The sequence below is a fragment of the Pinus tabuliformis genome, chromosome Q (assembly GCF_031772625.1).
Source record: "Pinus tabuliformis cultivar Carrire ecotype Pingquan chromosome Q, CPIR1, whole genome shotgun sequence".
Classification (NCBI taxonomy): Eukaryota; Viridiplantae; Streptophyta; class Pinopsida; order Pinales; family Pinaceae; genus Pinus; species Pinus tabuliformis.
In genome coordinates, this window is record NC_142296.1 from 891,466,475 (window position 1) to 891,482,512 (window position 16,038).

Sequence of the window (16,038 nt, forward strand, 5' to 3'; positions counted from 1 at the left end):
TTTTTGTTTCAGAATACAGGGACTTGGTTTATTTGCTTAATTATTTATGATTAAAATGACACAGGGTTTGAATGAATAAATAAATGCTCGGTGATACCAAATGCTACCTCGAAACCACGACTCATGCACCGTTCATGGGTTCGACGTGTTGAACGTGCCTGGTTTTCGCCTGGCTGGTGTAGGTGGTGAGCTGAAGAGCGTCGGAGTGAGTTTTTCCGTTGTGCTGGTGAGCTGCAGGCGCGAATCAGCCCGTTCTGTGAGTTTTCGGAGTGTTCTGGTGACCTGGTGAACTGCAGGGGAGGGAGCTGCAGGGGAGGGAACTGCGGAGTGCTAGGTCGAATTGGTTAGGAGCAGCCCGCGGAAAACCGAAATTCGAATTGAAATTTCGGAATTAACTCACGGCGGCAGATGCAGTTAATGCGGGAGGTGGCGGAGCTGGCGGTGGCGGAGCTTGCGGTGCCGGAGGTGGGCGGAGCTCGCATAGGGTGGCGGAGGGCAGAGGAATTGTCCGGTGGCCGGAGCCGGAGGTTTTTCCGGGCGGCACCGGAAACCGGACAATTCCTCCGCCTCATTAGACTACTCCTATTTAAAGTGAATATATTTAATATTAAATGATTTTACATATTATTGATAAAATCAATCATCTGTTTGTTATATTTTATTTGGCCGCACACGACTGAAACCAGCCTGCAAGCCTGGAAATTAACGTCCTGCAAGACGTATTTTAAGTTTCAGCATGTATTTTACGGTTGGTGAAAATTTTTGCACGTCAATTGTGATGTCTAAAATATATTGGGGTCCCGTCATTCTGACGTTTAATTAAAAATCTAAACCGTAAAAATCTATTGTACGGAATTTACTAATCCCCAAAATTATTTATTATAACTAAGGTTGAGTTTATAAATACCGGAATTTACTAATCCCCAAAATTATTATTTATTTATTATTTATGACATAATTTAATGACCTATTTACTAGCATTGGATTTCACTCTCTTGCGAAACAACTATAGAATTTACCAGGGTCCAAATACCACTTTGGCCTTTAGAATTTACGAGGGTCCAGTTTAGAATTTACTAGGGTCCAATTACCACTTTCACATTTAGAATTTACCATGGTCCAGTTACCACTTCTTTCGCATCTAACCATATGTGGTTTGATGAATTATGTGTTTTATGGTCTTACATTTTCCTCTGTCATTTCTCTTTCTTTCTAATTGGGAAAAGCAATAACATCCCTTCAATCTTTTAATTTACCCTACTTCACTGAATTTGTTTTTACCCTATTGCTGTGTTGAGTGTTGAATTTGTTAGCCTATCAGCCTATAAGGTAAGTACTCTTTATTTAATTATGCCATTAGTTTATTGTAAAACTTGAAAAATACTTACAAGTTATGTAAAATTTTCTATGGTATACAACCCGGGGAAATTTTGAAGTAAATTAAGGCGTGGTTGCTTTTGATTTTGTTTTTATCCTACTGCAGTGTTGAATTTGTTAGCCTCTGAATATGGCATGCTTTCTGGTTCAAAAGTGCTAGCCTATGAGATATGTACTCTTTATTTACTTATGTCATAAGTTTATTATAAAACCTGAAAAATACTTAAAAGTTATGTAAAATTTGATATGGTATACAACCCTTCACGAAATTTTGAAGTAAATTAAGACATGGTTGTTTTTGAATTCGTTTTTATCCAAAGTAAATTAAGGGGTGGTTGCTTTTGAATTTGTTTTTACTCTACTGGAGTGTTGAATTTGTTAGCCTCTGAATATGGCATGCTTTCTTGTTCAAAACTGCTAGACTGGTGGCATTAGCGTATGAGGTATGTACTCTTTATTTATTGTAAAACCTGAAAAATACTTACAAGTTATGTCAAATTTGATGTGGTATACAGTCCCTGAGGAAATTTTGAAGTAAATTAAGGTGTGGTTGATTTATTTACTTATGTAGTTAGTTATTGTAAAATCTGAAAGATACTTACAAGTTATATGTACATTTTGATATGGTATACAACCCTTCACGAAATTTTGAAGTAAATTAAGGCCTGATTTCTTCCAATCAGTTTGGGGAGTAGCTCAAACTCAGGTTGGTAGCGATAAACCCTCAAATTCAAGAAAAAAAAGTGTGTATTTTATTTTTTGTATTCTAATCTATTATGTGTTTTATGGTTTTATGTTATTTGGTATTTTGAATTTTCAAAATTGCACTGGATAAGCCGTTTAATGTTATTTGGTAGTTTTGTGGAATGGGAAGTTGAAGATTTTGAATTTACAGGAGCTAAAATTTATAGGGGGTGACTTCAAAATTGAAATTTGAAACCATTCATTATCATTCATCATCTTATAATGTGATCTGAAATTTCTATCTGAAAGCTTATCCTTTCAATATTTACAAGGACGTGAATTCAAAATTGAAACCATTCATTATCATTCATCATCTTATAAAGTAATCTTAAATTCCTATCTAAAAGCTTATCATTTCTGTGATTTTAAGATTCTAAAAACATTCTGCAAGAATATTAATTTATTTATTATCTCATAAAATTATATTAGTAAAATTTAGATCCGTGATCTTATAAGGGAGCTGAAAAAATTCTATCCTAAATCTTATCGTTTTTGTGACTTTAATATTTTGAAAACGTTCGCCATGAATATTAATTTTATTTATTAACTCATAAAATTGTATTAATAAAATTTAGAACTGCGAGAATGTCATTTCAAATTTTCATGTCCGGTTTTAAATAGTTTGAAATGAATATAAATTTATTTTATAATTAGATGTGATGGTATAACTTTATGTGATTATGGATTTGCATGTGAAGGCCATTGAGGTTGTTGAATTGAGTTATATATAATAGTTAAATTTTATTTAACAATTTCTTTTGTTTTAAATGCAATTGTTAATACCTTGTTTTTTAACATTTAATATTTTTTTAACAATTTTTTTTTTGGGTTATGGGTTTAACCATGTTTATGCTTTTTTAGGTAATAAATAAATATCCATTATTAGAAAGTATTAACTTGGCCAATTTGTATGATTTAATTAACTTTAATTTTCATATGTATTTTTTATATAGGTGATTACAAATCTACAAATGTCTCAAAAGAGAAAACTACAAGCTACAATTGGGGAAATGTATGGATGGACAAAAGGGAAAACTTCCAAGATTCAAAACAATTTAGAAACATGTGAAGAAACCCATAATGCTGATGTGGAACAACAATTACATGAAATTTTTGGAAGTTCTTCTGATCGTGATCTAGATGAAGAAACAAATGAAGCTGAAGAAGTTGCTAATAATTCAAAAATGAAAGTGCAAACAAAAAGACACTTTCGTATGGAATGGTTAGAGAAGTTTCTTTGGTTGAATTATGTGAGGTTTGATGATAAAATAGCTATGAAGTGTAGTTATTGTGAGAAGTATAAGATGAATGGACCATGGGGTTTAGGTAATGGTTGCACAACATTACAACATGATGCTCTTGTTACTCATGAAAAACCATTGGTGCATAAAGATGCGCAGGCAAGATGGATAAATTCTCTAGAGGGAAAGATGAAACCAATTCCAGATCATATTAGACAGCTTGAAGATGTCAATAAGGAAAGAGTGATTTCTACAATGAAAGTAGCATATTTCATCTGTCAAGAAGATTTATCTCTTTCAAAGTATGAGAAAATTTGCAAATTTCTAATGGATGCAAAAACTCCATATATGCCAAAGTCTCAAGAGTACTCTTCATACACAAATCATAAGTCTGCAAATGATTTTATATATTGCATATCAAAACATCTTGAACAGATTCAGATAAAAAATATGATGGAAAGCCCTTTCTTCTCATTAATGGTTGATGAAAGCACTGATCGAACCTTAGAGCAACACCTTGTTGTTTATGCAACATATTTAGACTCAAAGGGTCTTGGTCCACCTATCTCACAGTTTATGAAGCTCAATGATGTAGTGGATGGAAAAGGGAAAACAATATATGATAGTGTCAATCAATTAATAAATGTTAGAGGCCTTCAATATAAAGATTTGATAGTTGTTTCTACAGATGGAGCACAATGATTGGACATGAAAATGGTCTTGTTTCATTTTTGAAAAAGAACAATCCAAACCTTATTACAGTTCATTGTGTGGCTCATCGTGAGCCTTTAGCAGCAGCAGATGCTTCTAAGAAAAGCTCACACGTGGGAAGAAGAAGGGCGCAGAAGGGCAAGGAGGAGGACACAAGAGGACGCAGAAACTGCAGCAAGACATTTTGACAAGCGTTGACTTTTCAGGAGTGCGGTTTTGGTGTGGCAGTCTCTCCTACGCAAGCCGCAATTTTTGGCACGCAAACCGAGGCAATCTAGCCAATAGTTTGACCAACGTTCACTGCCCTAGTTTGGGGCAATAGGCTGACTTCAGTTCACTGCAGTTTGACTATGTTTTGGGGATTGTTTATGGCTTGCTTCTTCTTGTTGTTGGAGGACTAGATGACCGGGAAATTGACAAAGCCTATTGAAGGGCAATTTCATCTTGTTTGACCATATTTGACTTTGCTAGTTAGGGTTTGTTGCTGCTCTCATAAAATTACAGATTTAAATATTTGTACTATTTCTCTCTGCTGAACTATTGAAGACTAAAGAAGAGTTGATCAAAGGGTTTCCCCACATTGGGGTTTGTCCCTGGCTAGCCGCCACATCTGGTGTCTTTTGTCTTGGCTTGTTTTTTGTCGATCTATTAATGTTCTATCAAAATTTTATTTTATGTTTATGTGATTGCTAAACAATGGCTAATAAGAAGAAATCGAAGTAAACTGCACTAAGCATAGAACATAGCATAAATTAACATGGTATCAAAGCTGAGGTGAAGACAAAGCCCAAGTAAGAGCAAGAGCAAGAGCAATCACCGAAGGCTGTTGAAGCAATCTTAAAAGCTTCATGGGGTCCTCATCACACTTCCCCGTTGAAGACAAGCTCCGTGAGAAGTTTGACTATCACGAATTGAAGATGTCTCTCGATCTAACATTGGAAGAACAGGAAGTGTTGGACCATGTGAGAGGCAGAACCGTTGAGCCTCCATCAAATGCATCCGTTGCTGCTAGGAACAAGTGGACCAGGGGAGAAGTCAAAGCAAAGAAGATCATCCAGGACTCTATCGACAAGCACCTCGTGGCCTACATTTCCGAACTGACCACCTCCAAGGAAATCTTCTATAGACTGGTAAGCCTATTTAAAGTTAGTGATGCAAATCAAGTTTTGTTCCTTAGAAATAAGTTGAAGGAAATTAAAAAGGGCAAAGATGAGAGTATGCAAGCCTACTTCTTAAGGATCACCGAGATCAAGAATGATCTCCTATCGATTGGGGAAGTCGTCACTGACAGGGAACTAACCATCACAACTCTTGGAGGGCTCCCATCTGAATGGTGTATATTTAGAACCACTCTTCTCAACAATAATGTAATCCTAAGATTTGAGGAACTGATGGCGAGATGCATTCAAGAAGAAACAAGGATGGAAGAGTAGGAAATGCCTGCACTTAGAGGCAATCCCGCTGCATTCTCCTCTCATGCTAAAAGGAGAAATAATTTTGGGGCAAAATCTAAGGGAAAGGCCACACTGAAAGGTGGAAGGAAAGGTAGATGTTACATTTGCCACAAAATTGGCCACTATGCGAGGGAGTGCCCTGATAGAAAGGACACGTCTCATGACGATGATCAAAATCACTCCCGAGGAAATTCCAACAACAAACAAAAGAAGGGCAGGTTCAATGGCAAAGGGAAGAGGAATGACGGAAATCAAGGAAATGGTCAACCCTCCAAGAAGGCAAGAAACTCCAAGTATGAATCTAATGTTGTTAACAATAAGCAAGATGAATATTATCTACCAATGGCCCTCTCCACTACTGCTCCCCCGAACTTGCTGAGAAATTGGCTTATTGATAGTGGTGCCTCAAGGCACTTCACTAGTTACAAAGAAGCTCTCTCTAATCTGATAGAGAAGGAGACCAACCTGGAAATTGTTCTTGGGAACAACTCCAAATATCCCGTGAAAGGCATAGAGAATGTCTCTCTTCAATTGAATCAGGTTAATACAATTCACTTGCAAGAAGTCCTATATGTACCTGATCTCAAAAAGAACCTGGTGTCCCTTTCAACAATGGAAGACAAAGGCTACAAGGTGGCCTTCATCAATGGCAAGGTACGTGTATGGAAAAAGAATTTCAAAGATGCTTTCACTCTTGGGTTTCAGGTTGACTCTTTATATCATGTCGAAGGAATTCCATTGGGTGTCATGACTTGTGACACATCTCTTCAGTCTGAATTATGGCACCGGAGGTTTGCCCACCTTCATTATAAAGCTCTACCCGATGTGAGACAAATGGTGACCGGGATGCCCGAGTTCAAATTAGAGCAAGAAGGTGTATGTCGTGGATGCGCTGAAGGAAAGCTTATATGACGACCATTCCCCTCAAGCCATAGCAAGACCTCCGATATATTGCAGTTGGTTCAGTCCGACATATCTGGTATGATGTCTGTGAATTCTTTGGGAGGATATTTATATTACCTCACTTTTACAGATGATTATTCTCGCAAGACTTGGATATACTTCTTGAAAAAGAAGGATGAAGTGTTCTCCTGGTTTCGTCACTTGAAAGCCTTGATCGAGAATCAAACCGAAGATAAGATCAAGATCTTAAGGACTGATAATGGGACTGAGTATGAATCCAATGAGTTCCATGACTTCTGCAAAGAGGTTGGCATTAAGAGGGAGACTACAACACCATATACTCTTGAGCAGAATGGTGTGGCAGAAAAGAAGAATCGTACAATTGTGGAAGCTGTCCGTGCTATGCTCCATGATCAAAGGCTTCCGAAGTTTCTATGGGCTGAAGTAGCGAATATCGTTGTATATGTGCAAAACCAATGCCCTCATCAAGCATTGGGTTCCAAGACTCCCAAAGAAATGTTCACTGGTAAGAAACCTGACGTATCTCATTTTAGAATTTTTGGAAGTCATGTATATTTTCATGTGCCGAAAGATAAAAAGAATAAAGTGGGTGCATCTGGAAAGAAAGGAATCTTTGTGGGCTATAGCGAAAATACTAAGGGCTATAGAATCTATGTGGCTCGTCAAAGGGATGTCGAGATTAGCCATGATGTCACCTTTAACGAAGATATGGCTCTCAGCAAAGTTGACAATCTTCCTATAATTAGTGGGGTTTTCTCTTACAAATTTAATTGCACGGCTAGCTCCTTCACCATTCTGCAGGTATTATGTCCAAAGGAAAAACATTTCATTGAAGTTTTCAGTGTTCAAAGAAAACCGTCTAGACATTCAGAGAGGACCGTGGGAATTGAGAGGTCCAAATTGATGAACTCCTTGAAGGCCGAAAGTTTGAATCTGATGGGGTTTTCATTAAATTTTTGAGGGTTGTTTTCCAATCTGACAAGGCCACAGGAGTTTGACGTTTTTCTGGGCTCCCACAGGCCTTCGATCTACAATCTGGTGACCCCGTACCCTCACAAAAAATCTTAAGGCAGCCACTGGTCTAAAAGCCTGAACCTGAATGCAAATCATATTTCTGTCAGGGGTTTCGTATCTAAAAAAACAAGAATTTTTCAAAATAAATTCTGAGATATTTCTCCATTTTTTACCATAAAAAAGATTGAGTCAGTTTGACTATTTTGCAGGCATATGGCCAATTTTTGGGCATACTTTTGATTGCAGAGCTTTCTTGAGCCTATCTTGCTCTATCCGTAGGCATTTTAAAGTTTTTTCCCTTCTGAATATAGTCTAGGGTCGATTATTTATGATTGCAGGTCAGCGTTATAGCATTGGAAGGGTTTCATCACTGGTTTGGAGCCAAGAAATTGCCATTTGATCACCACACTTGATATATCATTTGCAGGAGTGAGACCACAGGGCCCAGAGGGTTCAAATCTTCTCCAACATTCACCTGTTGCAGACTGTCTATCACTCAGATCTAAAGCGTGATATCTGGAGGGTATTCACACAAAATTTGATAATTAAAGGGTTTGAAATCATTTAAATTTACCACATATAATTCATCAAGATTTTTAACAGGTCTTCTAACTTCTTATCTATCTTACCCAAAATTGTCTGGACTGTTTTACAAGTAGACTTTGTGACTGATTACAATATTTGCAGTGACTAATCTCATCTTAACAGCGGTGTTTTTAAGAACTGGTGCAGGTAGCTGAAAGCTGAAATCCATCCGCCAACAGTCACCATTGTTTACATTCTCAGGGAGTGCTCTTGTTTGAATAAAAAGTAAAGAGGATTCTATTTTGTCTAAACATAGCATTGTTGCCTCTAATAACAAATCTGCCTTGACTGAAATTGCATATTGTCTAAACAATAATTTCTCCACCTGCATACAAATTACAGTGGCTAAGGCATGACATTGAACTGATCTGAAACATTATTCTGGCAATCTCATAATAACCACCATTGCACTCTTGCATGAGCTTGTCTTCATGGGTCTCTCATTGTTCGGCATCTCATTATTTTAGAGGACTGTTATGGTCATTTTCTGCTGTCCCAAAATAATCGTGGTTCATTTAAAATCATTGAAATACAAGTGACAAAAGGCTCACTGTTGTTTGTCATGGTTATATTGGAATGAGTTACTATTGGTTTGACATCCTAACACACGTTGCAAGCTGCCAAAAGCTTCAAGTTTCTGCATTGACAACACTCTCTAAAAGGCACCCAGCAATTCTAAAGATCCAAGGCATTGGTGTTTCTTGCATTTATTACATATTGCTGAATGGTCTCTATTATTCTAGCATCTTGTCGCTTTGGATCTAAGCTGCTATTTGTGTTTAAAATTGATTATCTAAGCAATATTGTCATTGACATTGTCTCTAGAGGATCTTTGAATAAGTGCTCTAATCATTCATGGTGCTTACCTATTGTGAAAATTCTATATTAGTGAATCATTGTGAAACACATTTATTTAATTCTTATACAAGTGTATCTTTTGGTTATCCATCATATCATTGACTTTTCTTGTTCATCTAGGCCATTCTCTTGTGTTTAAGGATTGTCCTTTAATTTCAATTAATAAGTACACATCGTCATAATTGAAGAGTAACCATAACTAAAGTACTTAACACAAGCAACCTTAAACCAGGCATCACTCACATCCTTTGAGTAAGAATCCAAGCAGCAGTTGTCCGTCATGTACTTGGTCCTAAATTTCTTAGCAAGATAGTTGACTCCTCAAGGCACTGGTATCAATTGTATAAATCGAATCATTTAACTCTTGCTAGATCTAAACAAGTATTTGGTCGCTCAACTGTGTCTCTCAGACTGGTTGGTTCCCAACTAGTCCTCCATTCCATTTCCATAGGGTCCACCCCCCTTAGCCCGCTGTAGGGAGACAGCTTAAACGGGGAGATTGGAGATCAGGGTGACAGCCCCCGATCTAAGCCGTTGTCGTGCTGACTAGACATTCTGTGCGACAACAAGGTCGAAACACATTGGGATCAGATATCAATTCATCCATGAGAGTGTTCAAGGAAGGGCCATGCATCTTGAGTATTTATCTATTGATGAGCAGGTGGCCGATAGTCTCACAAAGGCCTTGCCAAGAGGCAAGCATGTCTATTTTAGAGACAACAAGGGAGTGGTGAGAAACACTTTCTTCAATAAGAGGGAGTGTTAGAAAAAGAATACCAAAGACAAGTGTTCCTAGGATTTGGTCTCTAGCCTGGGAAAAAGTGTCCAAATGTGACCCCCTTGACTTAACTTTATGAGAAATAAAATTTATGTGACTTTAAGAGAGAGAAAGTCATAAAGTGACTTTACAAGAGATACAGTCATAAAGTACGTTTTGAGTCAAGTAATGAGAAGGTGTTGAAGAAAGTGTAACTAGGTTCGGTCTTCATAATGACACATTCCAATGTAAATGATGTAAATTGTACCTAGCAAAAATATTTTGTGAATTTGAGTCATGGGTTTCATGCTCAAAAATGTATTTGTTTTAGTAGCTCTCATTATGAGCTCTAGGCTAGGTGATAGGTTTGTGTCCTTGATGTAAATGTTTGCACTTAAAGATGTACAATGTATGACTCCAAGATCAAGGGCAGAATCATGGTGCAAGACTCCTTACAAGTCAAGACCAAAAGGCTACCAATTAACCCCTCCAAAAAGAATATGGAAGAAGCAATGTATTTTCAGCATAAATATATATTTATATTTGAGTATTCACGTCGGCTTCATATCACATTCACATCAGCTTAGAGGCATGTTATGTCAACCTAATGAACAGCCCTCATACGCTATAAATATAGGCCTCTCCTCATCTATTTGGATAGATCATCACAAGATCAATTGGGTCTTACTCCATGCAAAGAAGTCTGTCCAAGAGTGCGAAGTAAGGGAGCCACAGAAGAAGTCTGTCCACAACCGCAGAGAACCCTGTCCATAGTCGCAGAAGTCTGTCACACGTGCGAGGGTAGAGCATCACTTAATCTGCCCTCGTCATCAAGGAAAAATCTCAGTCTTGGGTCTATCTTAAAGGCAGATTCATGGGAAGAAGAACGTCTGCCGAAGCAAGGGTTTAGGAGGGCTAGAAGAGCCCTAAACCCTCCACACGTGCGAAGGTACTGGTCACCATTAGCACTGTGTTACAGTCCCATGACATCTTCATGATTAGAGCTGATTTGAGGCCTAAAGGATACGGTTGTATGCCTAGAAGGAATCTACTAGCCTAGTGAAGCAAGCAGAAGGTTTCTAGACCAAGTGGATCACCCACGCGTGGGAAGGAAAGTGTCATCTTCAGATCTACTGCTAGGGTTTCTAAACAGTCTTCTTGAAGAGAGCAGATCATCTTGTTGAAAGCAAGCGTTGAAGAGATCTAATAGGCTAGTGGATTAATTTTGGACAAGGGAAGCTTGGAAGGAGAAGAGGAAGGAAGAAGGAAGTCAGATCATCCATCCATGAGAGCAGATCTGATCCATGGGACAGCAGGTCAAAGAATTGCAGTAGCATAATGATCTAGCCTTGATCTTGGAGACACATTGGTAAGAAGGGTCTTGTATTGGACTTGAAAATTTTGTCAAGTGAAGATATCATAAGAAGAATTACCGTGGGTTTTCCTCTCAGATTTGGAGAGGTTTTGCCCTGACTGCTGCCTATATCTTGTGTTACTGTTCTTTTATTTATCATGCATGATAGCTGGTTGATGACGTTAATAATCAATAACATATAAAAGATCTTGCTTGAATAAATCTAAAGGCACAAGCAGTTATCTAGATAGAGAAATCATTAACTTCTCAAGCCCTTTGATTTCTCAAAAGAAGAGGACTTGGGGGATGAAGTAACTTACGGGTCAATGAGGATTTAAATACCCACCCTTGATCTAAATGGCTAAGATCTAATCTCATTCATTACATATTAGGGTTAGTGTAATATTCCTAAGTGGAAATTAACAGTAAATACAAAAGCAATGAACTAAGAACAAGAAGATAAATTAAAAATCACAAACACAAATCAGAACACAAAGAAATCAAGCAGAACAAATTGAGCCATTTTATTAATGATGAGAACTGGGTACATAAAATGAGTAGAAATGATAGAACCTGGGCATGCTATGCAAGCCATGCAAAACCCAGATGAAATATCTCGAACCTAGATGACGAAATGGCCAGGAAAAGGAAATGCACACTATCCAGAAAAGACTGTTGTTGGCTGCCAACTAGAGTAGAATATTTTGCTCTGAATATTGCTCGGAATGCCCTAAAACTTTAGCTCCAGACTCCTCTCCTAAAAACCACAAAAGCCCAAAAATGGTTTCAATTGATTCCAACTGATGAGAACGCCCTCCAAGTGGTGTGAGTGGCTCTCTGACTAGTTGTACGCACTGATGAGAAACACTGCTACTAAAGTACCCCCAGATCCACCACTAAATAAGTCTCCAAGCTACACTGTGGAATTATTTCTGGAAACCCAAATCCTTCCAGTCCCTGGCCCTTCAAACTCCCCCCACTCCTAAGGCTCTGCCTCGAAAACCCCATGCACAGCGAGAAATCAATGTTATCAAAACTGGACCAGAACTGGTGGAACCGGCCAATCCGATCGGTTTGGGCCCAAAAACAGTGTTATCAAGGCCTTAGAACCAGAATAGTTCACTTTGGTACTGAACTGGCCAGTTCTGGACTGGTTCGGTAGGGTTCATACCCATGCGGCCAAGATAATTAAAAAACAAAAAAAAGAAGACCAAAAAAAAAGCAAAAAACAAAAAACTACAATTTTTTTCAGTTTCTTAATTTCTAATTTTTCCTTAGTCCCCCACCCCCCCTCTAAACTTATTTAAACACATCCACCCCCTCTCTTTCACTCGCACTATTCATTTGAGTCTCTGGAAATTCTTGAGCTGAGTTCGGTGAGGAGAATTTGGAGAGTTTTTTGCAAGGTTGTTCTGAGGGAGTTTTTTTGTAGATTTGAAGAGTTGATTGGAGTCTTGGAGAGTTGTTGGGCTGATTACTAAGGGAGATTTTCGAGTTGCTTCAAGGATTTTTTTTTTCCAAAAGATTTTTAGATGTTGTTGAGTGGTTTTTGGAGTTGGTTAAAGGCGCATTTTCTTTTATTTTGTGGGGGCTGCTACAAAGCTGATTTTGGAGGATTTTGGAGCTATTTTTCTTCAGAAAATTTAGAGGGCAAGTCAAGGCATTTTTTGCCATCCATTATTGTTCTATTTTTCTCCAAAAATCTATTCTTTTTTCCTTAAAAATTTAAAAATACTAGGGTTTTTATGCAAATTTGTAATTTTTATTTACAAAATTTCCTATGGTCGTTATCTTCTTCTATTTTTTTCTCAGCAATTGTTGGTTTGCAGGGTTATTTTGAGGAATTTCATTGGCAAATTTGTATTTTGTGGTTTCTATTCTTCTTTTATTTTTCTCTAAAAAAAATTGCCCTAGAATTTTAAAAACACTAGGGTTTTATATGCAGATTTTCATTTTTTGTTGTTGAAGTTGTCGTGGCCCCCAAAAAAAAGAATGCTTCAGCTTGGGTTCACTACCATTTAAATGAACAAGGGATAAAAATCTGCAACTATTGTGGGATGAAAGTTAACGGTGGGGGATCCATAAAATTAAAGAACACCTAGCACAGTGGAAAGGGCAAGTAAAACCTTATAGCAACGTTTTTGACGATCTTAAAGCAGAGATGCTAAGTCTAATTGAAGCCTACAACAAAGAAAAGGGGAAAAACAAGAGAATTAAAAAAGATATAGGCAAATTCAAAAGGATGATGTTATTCTTAGTGACCCTGATTTTGAAGAATATACACCCAGTTTTGAAGATTCCTTGTGTTTCCCTACTAGAGTTGGAGAGGGTACCTTTGGCCCTAGTTCAAGTGCTTTGAACTTGAAGAGGACAACAACCCGTAAAGGGATTGACTCCTCCTCTGTACCCCGCACCACCCTTGGTTCTCAACCCACCATTGATATTAAATGGAAGAATATAGAGAAGGAGGTTTCGCTAGATGGTGGTATGATGCAGACATACATTTTAATATTATTAATTATGCATATTATCAGCCCATGATTGATGCTATAGCTTCATGTAGAGCATGCTTCAAAGGCCCTAGCTTCCAGAATATCAGGGGGGTACTTTTACAAAATGAGGTCCAAGGGATGCAAGAGTACCCTATAGAGTTCAGGCAATCATGGACCAAAACAAGGTGCACAATTAGGTTTGATGGATGGACTGATGGTAGATCTCGCACCATATTAAATTTCTTAATTGCTTGTCCAAAAAGTACTATGTTTCTCAAATATGTTGATGCATCTGATCAGGTGAAGGATGCACAATTACTATTTCGTCTTTTGGATGAAGTAGTTATGGAAGTAGGGGTTGAAAATGTTGTACAAGTGATCATAGATAATGTCTCTAATATGTTGCAGCTAGAAAGATGTTGGAGAAAAAACACCCACCATTTGGTGGTCTCCATGTGCAACCCATTGTTTGGACCTCATGCTTGAGGATATTGCCAAAATTGAGTGGGTGAAGAAGTGTGTGGATGCAGCAAAATCTATAACCAGGTACATCTACAACCACTCATGTGTTTTGAAAATTATGAGAAAGCACACTGGGGGGTAAAGAGCTTGTTTGATCAGCCATCACAGGATTTGCAACAAACTTTCTTTCATTACAATCCCTTGTTCAACAAAAATCCAACTTGAGGAATATGTTTTCCTGTGATAGATGGAATGAAGTTCACTGGAGCAAAAAGGTTGAAGGGAAACAAATGGTTGACCAAGTGTTTGACAAAAAAATTTGGTCAAAGCTAGAGGAGATTGTGTTATTTAGTGAGCCTCTTGTTATAGTTTTGCGGATGGTGGATAGTGATAAATTTGCCATGGGTTTTGTTCATAAGGCCCATGGATTAGGCCAAGGAACAAATAAAGACAACATATGGGGATAGAAGGCAAAAGTACATTCCTCTATGGAGAATCATTGATGAAAGATGGCACAAACAAATCAATAGACCTTTACATGGAGTTGGCTATTACTTAAATCCAAGGTATGTAATTTTAGATTTCAATGCTTATAAGTTTTAACTTTTAATTTTTTTCATTCATTACTAATTAGAAAATATTCGAAATTGGTTGACGAATATGCTTTTGTTTTCTGATCTTTGAAGGTACCATTACACTACAAATTTTGAGGATGGTGGGGAGGTAGTTGGGGATTGTATAAATGCATTGAGTGCATGGTCCCAGTTTCCAAGGCAAAAGATCATATTCATAACAAGCTCTTGAATTTCAGTGAGAGATTCAGTACCTTAGGCATTTCTATGGTTGTAAGAAATAGAGCAAAGGATCCCCCAGGTAAGAATTGTCAAAATTTGCAAATTATTATATTACTCATTTCAATTTGCAATTGTTGAGTCCAAGTTCCAACTTTCAAATTCATTTGCTAATACTTCTTTGCCTTCCATCCTTTTTGCAGCCTATTGGTGGCAACAATTTGGTGGTGAATGCTCTCATTTGCAAAAATTTGCAATTCCAATATTGAGCCAGACATGTAGTGCTTCGGGGTGTGAGCGGAATTGGAGTGTGTTTGAGCATATCCACACTAAGAAGAGGAATCGTTTGGAGCAAAAGCGGTTGAATGACACGATTTTTGTTTAGTACAACCTTAGATTGAGGCGCAACCAATTATTGAACAAAACCCCTGAATCAAGCAACATTGTCTTGGGTGACTTTGATCCAACATCAAAATGGGTTGTGAAGAGTTAAGCATCAACATTTGACAACAAAGACCTTTCTTGGTTGGACTTGGACCCTCTTCCACAGGTTGCAGAAGTAGATATATCAAAAGTACCAGCACCACCTTGACTGCCAAGGGAATCAAGCCATAATCCCTTTGCAGACTTGGAGGCTACTCATTCTGTAGATGAGGATCAAGATCAAGATGATGATTCTAATGATGACAATTAGCACTTGTAGGTTTAAGCTATAGTATTGTAGACTGTAGTATCATACTATCATGTTATTTTGGACTATTAGAGGCCTTTTAGAGCTTGCTTCCTGATGTTCTTTGGTTCAACGATGTTTTGCACTAGTGTTATTTTGGTTATATGCACTATTACTTGCTATATAAATGAGAACTTCTGCATATTTGTGCATAAATGGTTTGGATTCATATGGATGCACATGAATATATATGTTTTTCTTTAAAATTTGAATATTTTATGTGGTTTTGGTAAACCAGTTTTTGGGTCCGGTTTTTTTACCAGTTCCGACCAATTCCTGGTCGGACAAGTTTCACTTTGATTGGGCAAGTGAATATTCATATTGTACTTTCTCTCTCTGCTGAACCTTTGAAGAATAATAAGAATAATTGATAAAAGGGTTTCCCCACATTGGGGTTGGTCCCTGGTTGGCGCCATATCTTGTGTCCTCTTGTCTTGGCTTGTCTTCTACTGTTATTGTTTATGTTATATCTGCATTTTACTATCATATTGATGTGATTGCTAATCATGATATTGATATTGGGCTAATAAGAAAATTGAAGTAA

At 37.7% G+C, this 16,038-nt stretch overlaps 1 protein-coding gene across 5 annotated transcripts in view; it reads right to left on the bottom strand.

Moving 5' to 3' along the window:
- The window catches only part of LOC149222333 (uncharacterized), a 113,556-nt gene that overhangs the window by 47,353 nt on the left and 50,165 nt on the right, over positions 1–16,038 (bottom strand). The window contains exon 6 of one of the 5 annotated variants that reach the window (XM_089385377.1): positions 7,851–7,940. The exons of 3 other annotated variants lie outside the window; for them this stretch is intronic. In XM_089385377.1, the coding sequence (XP_089241503.1) occupies positions 7,866–7,940 (75 nt within the window). In that variant the 3' untranslated portion in view covers positions 7,851–7,865. Of the gene's footprint in view, positions 1–7,850; positions 7,941–8,099; positions 8,376–16,038 lie in introns of those variants that run through there. One more of the 5 variants, XM_089385375.1, reaches the window with a different exon arrangement.